This window comes from Lucilia sericata, unplaced genomic scaffold (assembly GCF_015586225.1).
Source record: "Lucilia sericata isolate MDLA Ls3-8-SP2 unplaced genomic scaffold, ASM1558622v1 Contig007386F_arrow, whole genome shotgun sequence".
NCBI lineage: Eukaryota > Metazoa > Arthropoda > Insecta > Diptera > Calliphoridae > Lucilia > Lucilia sericata.
Genome location: NW_023997937.1, coordinates 1 through 15,149, shown reverse-complemented (window position 1 = coordinate 15,149; position 15,149 = coordinate 1). Strand labels below are relative to the sequence as shown.

The window sequence follows — 15,149 nt, the reverse complement described above, 5'->3', positions numbered from 1 at the left end:
ATTTGGCGCGACGTATATAATTAAAACTACCACGGTCTGTTATGGAATAAACTAATAGTAGGCCATCGGCCCATTGTATTAATTCGCTGGCATTGGGAAATTCATCGTCTGCCTGTAGGTAGTGACATCATCATCAATGATATAGTATTAAAAGAAGAAGATATGGTAGAAAAAGAAGAATAAATAAAAATTAAGTAAATTATTAGAGAGTGTTTAGAATATTTCGTTTGAAAAAAAACTACAAGGTTGCAGTAATTTAAATGTTTTCTACATATTCCCCATTTATTTGTGTGATTTTTGTTTTTGTTTTCGAAAGCAGGAGTAGGAAGCAGCAGCTGAAATGAAAGTAAAAGCTTAAACAAACATGCGATGACACCATATTGTCCTTTTTATTGTTGTTGTTGACGTTGCTGGTTTAATTTTGCAGGCGCGTCAGTGTTTTGCTTGTTTTTTTTTATGTTATTTTCGAGGACTTTTCCTCTGCTGCTGCTGTTCCGACTGCCATTTACTGTGTTGACCCAGTTTTGTAACTAAAAACCATAAATGATGATGCGCGTTGCCACACCATTATGAAACTGTCTTTACTAAAATGACATTTTGACACATGATGGAAAATGTATTTAGTGGGATAATAGGGGGAAGACTTATTAATACAAGGAGCTGGTTGGAGTTTTTAAGCACTTTTGATAGAAAAAGGGGGAAGACGTTTAATTAAAATAAAAATGTAATTAAAATGAAATTGTTAACAAGTTGTGGTAATTATTTAGTTGTTTGATAGAAAAACTTAAAAAAGGAACATTTTCAAGAGCACCTAGCAAGGATGAGCCGCTCTGAAACTGACAACCCAAACAAAGAAATCTTGGATTTGGAAACAATTTAATCATGCTAGAATTTGTTCTTATTTGCTTAACTCAGATCGGTAATACAAATAATCGAAATAATCGGTAATACGAATAATCGAACAATCGACTTTTTGTCGAAAAAAGTCGAAGTCGACTATTTTGTTCCAAAAAAGTCGATAACTCGACTATCGTCTATGAAAAAAGTCGAAAAGTCGACTTTGTAAATAAAAGTCGAAAAAGGTCGAAGAAAGTCGAAGAAAGTCGGAAAAAGTCGAAAACTCGAAAATAGTAGAAAAAAGTCAAATATATTCGAAAATTTTAAAAAAGTGGAAAAAAGTCAAAAACTCTAAAATAGTCGGAAAAACACGAAAAAGTAAAAAAATATTCGAAGAAAGTCGAAAGAAGTTGAAAATAGTCAAAAAGTCGAAAAGTGGGAAAAAGTCGAAAAGTCGAAAAGTCGACTATTTATAAAATACTAAAAGTCTAAAAGTCGACTTTTAACTTAAAGTCGAAAAGTCGACTTTTCGTTTCAACTATAGAACCCTAATACAAAGTCAAAAGTTAAGAAGAAGAATTAAAACTGTCTTCGGTTTTTAGAGAAAAATAATATCAAAGAAAGTCCAATGATCAAGACTAGACTATAGACTAGACTATAGACTAGACTATAGACTAGACTATAGTCTAGACTATAGACTAGACTATAGACTAGACTATATACTAGACTATAGACTAGACTATAGACTAGACTATAGACTAGACTATAGACTAGACTATAGACTAGACTATAGACTAGACTATAGACTAGACTATAGACTAGACTATAGACTAGACTATAGACTAGACTATAGACTAGACTATAGACTAGACTATAGACTAGACTATAGACTAGACTATAGACTAGACTAGACTAGACTATAGACTAGACTATAGACTAGACTATAGACTAGACTATAGACTAGACTATAGACTAGACTATATACTAGACTATAGACTAGACTATAGACTAGACTATAGACTAGACTATAGACTAGACTATAGACTAGACTATAGACTAGACTATAGACTAGACTATAGACTAGACTATAGACTAGACTATAGACTAGACTATAGACTAGACTATACACCAGACTATAGACTAGACTATACACCAGACTATAGACTAGACTATACACCAGACTATAGACTAGACTATAGAATACACTATAGACAATACCATAGACTTTTTTTCGCAATTCCCGTTTCAAAAATGTCTGATTTGATGAGAAAATCGTTAAATTGGCAACACTGATTCAAAAGACATCTGATTCTTTAGGATCGAAAGAATTTAATGGTTGTATTTGTACCATTTTAAATATAAAGTTTAAAAAAGGTTTATCTGCAAGTTATTTGAAAGAATATACACATTTATTGCTATAGTTAAGCTAGAAAAATCTATTAATTATAAGTGTGTATCAAATGAGTTCCTTAATGTTCACGATCCATTCTCGATAGTCCATCCTAAGTGAGTTATGAAACTGTGCCTTAATTATATCCCTTTCAAAAGCATTATACTTTAGAAAACCAACTAATTTACCTTAAAAATCCTTGTTATAATTAAAAAACTTTATTTGATTTACAACCACCTGTTTTTATTTCTTCTTTTCGGAAAAAAACTCCAATTAATTTATGCTTTTTAGTCCGTAATTAAAATGTAATTTAGTAATCATTCCTTTGATTGCCGCCATTTGCTCAAAACCTTCAACGATTATGACCCTAATAATACAAATAATTCCCACTCTAAAGTTTTTAACCATAAATTTATTAGTTTTGTATGTTTTTTTTTTTTAATAAAAAACTCATAGTAGTTGCCAACGTTACCACACACAAATATGTAAGTACTAAGTAATAATGTTGATGGGAATATGTAGAAAATAAAAAACTAACATAGAAAGAGTTTTGTACTCATTGCTTACCTTGGGACATGTGTCTAGTATTTCAAATAATACTGGCTCCCCATCGACCAAGGCTTCATGTTTATATCGATTTTCTGGAATACATTTTTATTTTGTTTTTAGTTATTAAAATAATATTGAAATGGAAAAAAATGTGGAAAAATTATACATACATACACGCAGTAAAAAAGAAATCAGCCATTTAATAAAATAAACTAATGCAATCATGCGAACTAAAAACAAAAGTATTAGAGGAGTTTATATCCGTTTTTTTATTTAGTCATTTTTATATACACTTTTTTTATTATTTATTTATATTTATTTTTGCCATAAAAACATAGAAAACAACATGTTAGTGTTAAGACTAAAGAAGAGTTAACAGTGGGTCACAATAATAATATATTTATAGAAAATGGAAGATCAATTTTATATTGAAGATACATTTTATATGACTTAGTGACGATCAGTTATATATTTTATATTCCTTAGAAAATTGATGATCAAATATTCATTCTTTAGAAACTTGACGATCAATTTTCTTTTAGTAGGTAATCGACGATCGGTTTTCCATTCTATTGAAGATCGATTTTGTATTTTGTAGAAAAATGATGATCAATATTATTATCTGTAGAAATTTGACGATCAGTTTTATATTATGTAGCAAATTGAGGATCAATTTTCAATTCTGCAGCAAATTGACGACCTATATACTATTCTGTAGATAATAGGCCATCGGTTTTCTATTCAATTGAAAACTGAAAATCAATTTTTTGAGCCGTAAAAAGTAACGATCAAGTTTAATTTATTCTAATTGACGATCAATTCTTTATTCTATTGAAAACTGAAGATAAATTTTCTATTCTGTAGAAAATTGATGATCAAAGTGTTCTTTAGAAAATTGACAATAAATTTTATAATTTGTAAATAATTGACGATCTATTCTATTGAAAACTGAAGATCATTTTTATATTCTACAGAAAATTTATGTGAAAGTGTTCTTTGTTTATTTTTCTATTCTATAGAAAATTTATGATGAAAGTGTTCTTTGTCCAGATATCAATTTTATATTCTGTACAATTTTATATTCTGTACAAAATTGACGATAAATTATCTATTCTGTAGAAACTTAGCGATCAATTTTCTGTTAAGCAGAAAAGTGACGATCAGTTTTATATTCTGTCGATAATTTACAAAGTTGACGATCAATTTTCTTTCTGTCGATAATTTATGATCAGTTCTCTAGTAACTATCAATTGTAGTGTAGAAAACTGACGATTAGTTTACTATTCAGTAGAAAATATCAATTATTTATAAGCTTGACGATCAATTTTCAATTCCATAGAAAAGTAACGATCAATTTTATAATTTGTAGAAAATTGACAATAAATTTTCTATTCTGTACGAAATTTAGAATCAAATATACATTCTTTAGGAAGTAGAAGATCAATTATATATTCTGTAGATAAATATGACGATCAGTTTTCCATTATATAAAACGATTTAATACATTTTTAAGAAAATTTTTTATAATTGTTCTTCTCTATAGAAAAAATTTACTATTCTATAGAAAATTTATCAATAATATATAACAAAAAATATACAATTAATTTTTAAAAGTAATTTTAGTCTTCTCAGTGAGAAGTGAGAAGTTCTCACCCACTGTAAACATAAGTAAATACATACACATCTATATAATTAATAGGCAAGACGATTTTTTGTGACCCCTTTTACTCTTACAGTATACATCTGATCTTGGCAAAAAATATATCATTTTAAAGGTATTTGTTCGCAGATGTGCACAATATATATATTAATGAGATCGGTTCAGAATTTTAGGAGCTATAAGCGTTTAAAATTGTTACTAATACATAGAAACAATAGTCACACGTACGTATTCTTGAAATTAAAAACAAACAAACAAAGCAAGAAACAAAACAAAAAAGTAAACAACACGGCTTATTGAAAAAAGAGAGGAGAGTGCAGAAACGTTTAACTTCTCTCAGAGAAGTTCTCTGTTGCTGTTTTCTTTTTATATTTTGCATGATATTTGTTTTTGTTGTTGTTTTTAATAAGATTTTTGTAAACAAAAATGTATGTAAACAGGCTTAGGCAAAGCGAAAATAGGATTTTATTGTTTTATATTTTTGTGTAAAGTGCTAAATTGTGAATGAGATAATGATCTATTTTGTTATAATATCGTTACGATTGTTACCAAATCGAAAGGAATATAAGAATTAGGACTTCAGTTTTATATTCAGAGTTTTCGATTGAAGGTTTTATGTTATTTAAACTTTTCAAAATAAATTGAAGGACATTCCCGAAGAAACAACAAACTGGGAATATAAAAACATGCGTAAATAATGCTTGGGGACACCTCAAGATATGCCAAACAATGTACTGATATTGGTGTTTGACCTGGAAAAATATTGGTAGGACATCAGTGCCTGAATTCGGTAATTTTTTTAATTATTGATATCGTAAAGTATAAAATTATAAACGTGAACTTTTTATTGGTCGTTACACTGCCGATACTTTTCGATTATGTTTAACGAAAAAAAGTCAGTGAAATAAAATTCAGAATACATACCACATAACGACAATTATTGTTAAGTAAGAATTTTTACTATTTAACGACAAAATGTTGTAGTTAAAAAATATACTAAATTGCGGTACATAATTATTAGTTTTGATTGATTTGGAAGATTTAAATGATGGATTAACGAATTAATTCAGTGTCAGTAAGTAATAAAAAAAAGTCTGTAAAAAAATATAAGTAAAGTTTAGTTGGTCATGCCACAATAAATGGATAGGTATACCGCTTATATGCAGGTTTAGCACAGCGATGATTTGATGATATTCTTCTTTTTTTGGGTTATTCTAACCAATTAGGAAATAGTAGTGTAAAGTCAAGACTGTAAGTTGAATAGGTGATGGTTATATGTTATATAAAAATAGATAAAAGTTGAAACTGATAAATATAAATCATGTCTTTTGGGATGAAGAGTGTTTAACCGTACTTAGGTATTTATCGTATATTATTCATTTATTTGCTATTAAACTTGCATATATTAACAAAATACTGAAATTTATAGTTTATTAGTGTAATTTGAAGCCAATGCATATCGTTATGCGCTTCTATATGAAGGGTAATAGAAGGCCCATTAGAAGGCCTCATAGAATATCTACTATTAAATTCTATTAGAAGACATTAAAATTTAATAAATGCAGGTTTGCTGAAGTCTTTGTCGAGGGTCAATTTATACAGCATATACCTGATGGATGGACTACTAATGACATCCAAATAAAATTTATTTATAATTAGATAAGACATTATTTATTTTAAATATTTTTATTGTTTTCACAAATTAATTAGAACATTTCCACTCTGTATTTTGAACAGCTAACATTTCTTTAATGGTGTGTACAGTAGAGTACTCCAGCATTATGAACGTAGCGTAAATATGTAGGGGATAAGAAGTCGATAGAAGAAATGTTCGTTATTTTTTTATTTTTAAAATTGTTGAAATACTTTTGTTGACTTTTACTAAAGCCCATCACATTTTCTAAAAGAAAACATTAATCAAAGCAAATTATACACTTTGGTAATATTAATAAAGTTAATTTTTTACCACAGATTTGAACAACAAAAATAGAGTTTTATTTTAGCATATTTATGCAATTTTTCCAGCATTGGTTCCGGTCGAATTTCGACCGCTGGGCAAACTCTAGTACATATAATACAGCAAGGACATTTTCCATATTACAAACTCTGCCCCCTTTCTAAAGCCAATTCATGTTTTTTTTAGTTTTAAAAGCAAAAAAGCGTGAAGAAAACCTATTTAAGCACACACATAACACAATGATTAGGCGTTTTTATATAAAAAAATAGGAAACAAATCATAAATAAAAAACAGTAAATTAATTATTCATATAAAAGGATAAAAAGACATCCCCAAATAAATAGTAATGTAAAAAATGAATAATGCTTTTCACTCACCTGTTTGATGATCATATTCACCAATATAACGTTTGGTTAAAAAACGTACTATAAGGGCTGGAAAACAAGAGAAAAAATATATTAATAAAAAAACATTTTTTAAAATGTTTAAAGTTTTAATACAAGTTCTAAAGCCTTTAATGTTTATTGCATTTAACAAAGTTTTTCTTTTAATAAAAAACCATTACAGTTAAAGCATTTTAATTCAAACTTTAGTTTGTCTATTATAGAAAAAATGGGGTCAAATTGTTGGGTTTAAAGAGATACTTTTCTATAGACATTATGTTATAGTTTTGAAGTGCTAAGTATGAATAAAGGTCGACCTATAAGTGCAGTCTTTCCAACACTACACCAGACTATAGACTTCACTATAGTCCAGACTATAGATTGCACTAGACTATAGTACGGACTATATACTAGAGTATAGTCGCTATATAATCCACATTATATACTATAAATAGGCTAGACTATAGAATGGACTATAGAATAGACTATAAAACGGAGTAGAGTCTTGACTATAACTAATAGTCTACTACTATAGACTAGACTATAGACGAGACTATAGACGATAATATTCTTCTCTAGACTAGAAAATATACTAAACTAAAAACCAGAGTATAGACTATAGACTACACTGTACTCCAGACTATAGAGTGCACTAAACTATAGTTCGGACTATATACGACAGTATATACTAGTCTATAGTCTAGTCTATAGTCTAGTCTATAGTCTAGTCTATAGTCTAGTCTATAGTCTAGTCTATAGTCTAGTCTATAGTCTAGTCTATAGTCTAGTCTATAGTCTAGTCTATAGTCTAGTCTATAGTCTAGTCTATAGTCTAGTCTATAGTCTAGTCTATAGTCTAGTCTATAGTCTAGTCTATAGTCTAGTCTATACACTAGCCTATAGACTAGACTATACACTAGACTATACACTAGCCTATAGACTAGACTATACACTAGACTATACACTAGCCTATAGACTAGACTATACACTAGCCTATAGACTAGGCTAGACTACATACTAGATTATATTCCGTATAAAGTCCAGACTGTAAAGTAGGCTATAATCTGGACTATGGAGTATACTATAGACTGGTTCATAAATGAGACTGTAGACATATTCCAGCCTGTGAACTAGACTATAGTCCACAATATCGACTAGACTATAGACTTGGCTATTATATCTAATCCATATTATAGATTAGACTATTGTTCAGGTTATAGACTTGACGAGATTATAGTCTAAACTATAGTCGATTGCTTTTGTATGTCGAAACTGAGTTTGTCTATTACAAGATCGTTTTAAAAGTGTCACCTTTCAAATGACAAACATATTATACCTCTATTGAAGAGTACATTCAAATAATGCACATTTCAATTAACTAACCAAAAGCTCTTTATGGAGTAACACGTTTTGTTGCCAGGCAAAGGGCTATTAAACTCTTAACAACAAAGTATGTGTAACACAATTTCACTTCTGCACCCTCCTTATTTCTTTCATTTTAGAACTTTTGCACCCGGCATCTACACCCGCCGCCGATTTATTTAGTGCACAGACACACACTCATTGTCCTGTAACAGTATGTCATGCACCTTAATGTTGCGTGTTTCCAATAAAAGAAAGGTTGAGTATTGTGTTGTCTGTAGCAGAAAAGTTTAAAAAAAAGTGGTCAAAACAACATGTTAAGGGTTGAAATGAACCGTTAATAAAACACGAAATGTTCTGCTTTTTGTATATGTATATTGTGTTATTATGTATATGCAGTTTATTAGCAATGAGTGTGTTTATCAGCCCTAATTTCTACAACAAAGTATACAAATGTTTCTAATACGAAAAAAGGAACTGGCTTAAAACACAAAACTACTATAGATCTAATAAAAACTGGATCCTATTTTTATAAGAGGCTATAATTTTAGTTTATTCTTAAATTTAAGATTAAAATGGAAAAGGTAATTGAATCTCTATCTTATTCTTTTACAGGAAATATGCATAGCAAAAGCTATGCATGCTCTCTAATCATGACTTACATAAGGCATGATTGGTATATAGGGGTGTTTCAAATTCGTCTCAAATTTATTATGTATTTTTAATTTTATTTTATATTTATTTATAAAGCTTGTAAAATAAAACAAATACGCGCGAATTACATGCAACTATTTGTGTCATTGTTGTTTTTAATTCCAGGGCAAAATGTTTTTTAACTGACACTTAACATGACATTGCAATCCTTTATAATTTTGATTGTAATTTGTTGGCACTCTAGTAAGGGACGCAAACATTTTATAATTGTTTAAAGTTTAAAACAAATTGTCATCTAAGCTTTGTCATAAAGCTTTTATGCTCTAGGTTATAAACTAAAAGACAAATTCTGATCCAACTTTTCCTCTTCATATTTTCAACATACCGACCAAGTGCAAGCTAATAAAAAATTTCACCAAAATAAAAACACACATACGTACATATGTATATTTTTGTCTGGTTGAAAAACAAATAAAATAAAACAAATTTTCATGCATTAAAATTTGTTTTCAGATTTTTTTTGCACATTTCTTTTCTGTAAACATTGAATTGGAATTATACAAATTCAGACAACAAAAACAAAAAACAAAACATCCAACCACTACAATAATAACACACAACGGCGGCGCTGGTATTATTTTTATGACGTTGATGCTGATGATGATGACTTTAATTATCAACATGATCATTATTTCTATCATCAGGGTGATCGCCATTCCTTGAGGTCGCCAAAAATATGTGTGTGTGTATGTTGCCGGATTAATACTAGTGTTTTAATTGCAAAAGAAAATATTTAAATTTGATTTAAATATTCAAAAATTATGAGGTGTCAGAGATTTGAACAAGATTATGGGTGTTTTAAAAATATTTTTCCATTTTTTTCTCATTTTCAAATAAAACAGAAATAGTGACGAGCAAAGGTATTTGATAATTAAGGGGATTCAGATGAGAATGTTAAAGAACTATAAAAATATAAGATAGTGTTATTAGACTATTGACTATACTATAGTCTATAAAATATTGATATAGAAAACACTAGAATATAGAATAGATCTAAACTACGACTAACTATAGATAAGGCCAGATCTAGACTTCAGACTAAACTGTCGACTATACTACTACAGACTAAACTATTGATTAATTTGTATACCTAACCATAGAATAGACTATAGATTAAACTATAAGACTAGACTATAGACTAGTCTATAGACTAGACTATAGACTAGACTATAGACTAGACTATAGACTAGACTATAGACTAGACTATAGACTAGACCTATAGACTAGACTATAGACTAGACTATAGACTAGACTATAGACTAGACTATAGACTAGACTATAGACTAGACTATAGACTAGACTATAGACTAGACTATAGACTAGACTATAGACTAGACTATAGACTAGACTATAGACTAGACTATAGACTAGACTATAGACTAGACTATAGACTAGACTATAGACTAGACTATAGACTAGACTATAGACTAGACTATAGACTAGACTATAGACTAGACTATAGACTAGACTATAGACTAGACTATAGACTAGACTATAGACTAGACTATAGACTAGACTATAGACTAGACTATAGACTAGACTATAGACTAGACTATAGACTAGACTATAGACTAGACTATAGACTAGACTATAGACTAGACTATAGACTAGACTATAGACTAGACTATAGACTAGACTATAGACTGGACTATAGACTAGACTATAGACTAGACTATAGACTAGACTATAGACTAGACTATAGACTAGACTATAGACTAGACTATAGACTAGACTATTGACTAGACTATAGGCTAGACTATAGACTAGACTATAGACTAGACTATAGACTAGACTATAGACTAGACTATAGACTAGACTATAGATTAGACTATAGACTAGACTATAGACTAGACTATAGACTAGACTATAGACTAGACTATAGACTAGACTATAGACTAGACTATAGACTAGACTATAGACTAGACTATAGACTAGACTATAGACTAGACTATAGACTAGACTATAGACTAGACTATAGACTAGACTATAGACTAGACTATAGACTAGACTATAGACTAGACTATAGACTAGACTATAGACTAGACTATAGACTAGACTATAGACTAGACTATAGACTAGACTATAGACTAGACTATAGACTAGACTATAGACTAGACTATAGACTAGACTATAGACTAGACTATAGACTAGACTATAGACTAGACTATAGACTAGACTATAGACTAGACTATAGACTAGACTATAGACTAGACTATAGACTAGACTATAGACTAGACTATAGACTAGACTATAGACTAGACTATAGACTAGACTAGACTATAGACTAGACTATAACTAGACTATAGACTAGACTATAGACTAGACTATAGACTAGACTATAGACTAGACTATAGACTAGACTATAGACTAGACTATAGACTAGACTATAGACTAGACTATAGACTAGACTATAGACTAGACTATAGACTAGACTATAGACTAGACTATAGACTAGACTATAGACTAGACTATAGACTAGACTATAGACTAGACTATAGACTAGACTATAGAACTAGACTATAGACTAGACTATAGACTAGACTATAGACTAGACTATAGACTAGACTATAGACTAGACTATAGACTAGACTATAGACTAGACTATAGACAGACTATAGACTAGACTATAGACTAGACTATAGACTAGACCTATAGACTAGACTATACTAGACTAGCTAGACTATAGACTAGACTATAGACTAGACGATAGACTAGACTATAGACTAGACTATAGACTAGACTATAGGACTAGACTATAGACTAGAACTATATACTAGACTATAGACTAGACTATAGACTAGACTATAGACTAGACTATAGACTAGACTATAGACTAGACTATAACTAGACTATAGACTAGACTATAGACCTAGACTATAGACTAGACTATAGACTAGACTATAGACTAGACTATAGACTAGACTATAGACTAGACTATAGACTAGACTATAGACTAGACTATAGACTGGACTATAGACTAGACTATAGACTAGACTATAGACTAGACTATAGACTAGACTATAGACTAGACTATAGACTAGACTATAGACTAGACTATAGACTAGACTATAGACTAGACTATAGACTAGACTATAGACTAGACTATAGACTAGACTATAGACTAGACTATAGACTAGACTATAGACTAGACTATAGACTAGACTATATACAAGACTATAGACTAGACTATAGACTAGACTATAGACTAGACTATAGACTAGACTATAGACTAGACTATTGACTAGACTATAGGCTAGACTATAGACTAGACTATAGACTATAGACTAGACAATAGACTAGACTATAGACTAGACTATAGATTAGACTATAGACTAGACTATAGATTAGACTATAGACTAGACTATAGACTAGACTATAGACTAGACTATAGACTAGACTATAGACTAGACTATAGACTAGACTATAGACTAGACTATAGACTAGACTATAGACTAGACTATAGACTAGACTATAGACTAGACTATAGACTAGACTATAGACTAGACTATAGACTAGACTATAGACTAGACTATAGACTAGACTATAGACTAGACTATAGACTAGACTATAGACTAGACTATAGACTAGACTATAGACTAGACTATAGACTATACTATAGACTAGACTATAGACTAGACTATAGACTAGACTATAGACTAGACTATAGACTAGACTATAGACTAGACTATAGACTAGACTATAGACTAGACTATAGACTAGACTATAGACTAGACTATAGACTAGACTATAGACCAGACTATAGACTAGACTATAGACTAGACTATAGACTAGACTATAGACTAGACTATAGACTAGACTATAGACTAGACTATAGACTAGACTATAGACTAGACTATAGACTAGACTATAGACTAGACTAGACTATAGACTAGACTATAGACTAGACTATAGACCAGACTATAGACTAGACTATAGACTAGACTATAGACTAGACTATAGACTAGACTATAGACTAGACTATAGACTAGACTATAGACTAGACTATAGACTAGACTATAGACTAGACTATAGACTAGACTATAGACTAGACTATAGACTAGACTATAGACTAGACTATAGACTAGACTATAGACTAGACTATAGACTAGACTATAGACTAGACTATAGACTAGACTATAGACTAGACTATAGACTAGACTATAGACTAGACTATAGACTAGACTATAGACTAGACTATAGACTAGACTATAGACTAGACTATAGACAAGACTATAGACTAGACTATAGACTAGACTATAGACTAGACTATAGACTAGACTATAGACTAGACTATAGACTAGACTATAGACTAGACTATAGACTAGACTAGACTATAGACTAGACTATAGACTAGACTATAGACTAGACTATAGACTAGACTAGACTATAGACTAGACTATAGACTAACTATAGACTAGACTATAGACTAGACTAATAGAAACTAGTCTTTATAGACTATGTAAAAAACTATATACTAGACTATAAAGTACCGACTTGACTTTACTATCGACTAAATATAATGGAAACTATATACAATCTATCGACTAACTATAAACTATGATGTAGACTAAACAGTAACTTATTATATTTACACTATCGATTGATTAGAGATTAACTAGATTTCCGATTGGTATTAATATATATAAAATTAGTTGTTTTTTCTGACCTATTATAAATCCTTCGTGGATTACCCCTATTAAATCAAATACCATCTAAAGGTGGGTGGTAGCTTTTTAACTGAGAATTGTCAAAAAAATCATATCGCTATAAATATTAATAAAATTTATGTTTTTTCTTTTGCCATTATTTTCTTGTGTAAGAATTTTGATAAAATAAACATTAAGAAAAGCCTAATACCCACAAGAAATAATAGAAAAAATATTAATTTTATGAGATCATTAAAAACACATGCTTTTCACCAACTATTATACACCCATCAAAAAGTCATAATCGGAGGAAAAAGAAGGAAGAAAACAATTCATATGCAAATACCTACCGCTTTTGCCAACACTAGGAGCCCCAACTACCGCAATTTTTAATTCGGTTAAAGTGGATTTTTTACGTCGAATGCCACGGGTAGTCATGGTGAGTAAAATATATATAGATTTTTATATTATTTTATTTATTTATATTAGTTTCAGTTTGTTGTTGTTATTGTGTGTTTGGAACAAGGAAAAAAAACTATGCAAAATATTTTGTTAAAAATCTATTTATTTATATGTTTGTTGTTGTTGTTTCTCTTGTTTTCCAATGATAAACGTTTCAAAAACACGCACTTTTTCTTGAGGTGTATATACATATACATTAATGAACAACAAATACACACGTTTTTGAAATCAGGGAGAAAATCTGTTTCTTTATGTATTAATTTTTTCTCTATAAAGAATGTATAGGTTTTTTGGCTGATTGATTTTTAAAAAAAATTTTGTATAGAAAAAACTTTTTGATACAATTTTTAAATATTAAAGAAATGAATTTTTCCTTTTTTTCTATTTTTTACAATTAAAATATTTGTTTGATTTTTTTTTTAATTTAAACAATTAATTTATTTTGTTTTAAAAAAACTTTAAATGCTCACAATTACAATTTGTTTTCCGCTTTAAATTTAAATTGTTTTTTGTTTTTCAGTAAAAAATTTCAATGTCAAAATATTGTCTTAAAAAATCATCTTCAAGTTTCTTCAACAATTTATATTCTCATTACTTCTATATATAATTTCACTTAAAATTCTTTTTATTTTCAAATAACAAAAAATTTTTAAATATTTTTTTTATTAATGAAAAATATTTCTTAATCGTTTTTCAAAATTTTGCACAATATTTTTTAATGAGTTTGTTGTTCTTTATAAATTCAAAAATATTTTCAAAATATTTTTCTGGTATTTTTCTAAAAAAAATTTATTTTTTTTTCTTATTTAAAAAACACAACGTTTTGCCTGCTTTAACGCTAAAATTTGTACTAAATGTGATCGTGATCGTGTATATATTTTTGTGAATTTCAAATAAACTGAAAATCTTTATCTAGCAGATACAACAGAATATTTCTTTTCTTCTTTTTTTCTGTTGTGGTATTTATTTAAAAAGTCTTAAAAATAGATTTTAATTTAAGAGAATTTGAACATTTTCCTTTGCCAGCTTTTAGCTAAAAACATTTTTAATTATTTTTCTTTTTGAAATAGATAAAAAGTTTCAACATATTTTCATAATTAATTAATGATTGCCATAATTTGTATAATAAATTAAAAAACTAATGACCAAAATAAAATTAAAAACAAATATCTAGAATGGCTGTTTCTCT

At 29.1% G+C, this 15,149-nt stretch overlaps 1 protein-coding gene across 1 annotated transcript; it reads right to left on the bottom strand.

Moving 5' to 3' along the window:
- Positions 1-4: 4 nt before the first annotated feature.
- LOC119615726 (ras-related and estrogen-regulated growth inhibitor-like) lies at positions 5-14,354 on the bottom strand (the record flags this gene model as incomplete). The annotated part of the gene is made up of 4 exons (XM_037971729.1): positions 13,849-14,354; positions 6,771-6,827; positions 2,795-2,868; positions 5-112 (listed from the first exon to the last, which is right to left on the bottom strand). Coding segments are annotated over exons 1-4 (327 nt in total), but the record flags the coding sequence as incomplete, so codon positions are not given.
- Between the last annotated feature and the right edge of the window lie 795 nt (positions 14,355-15,149).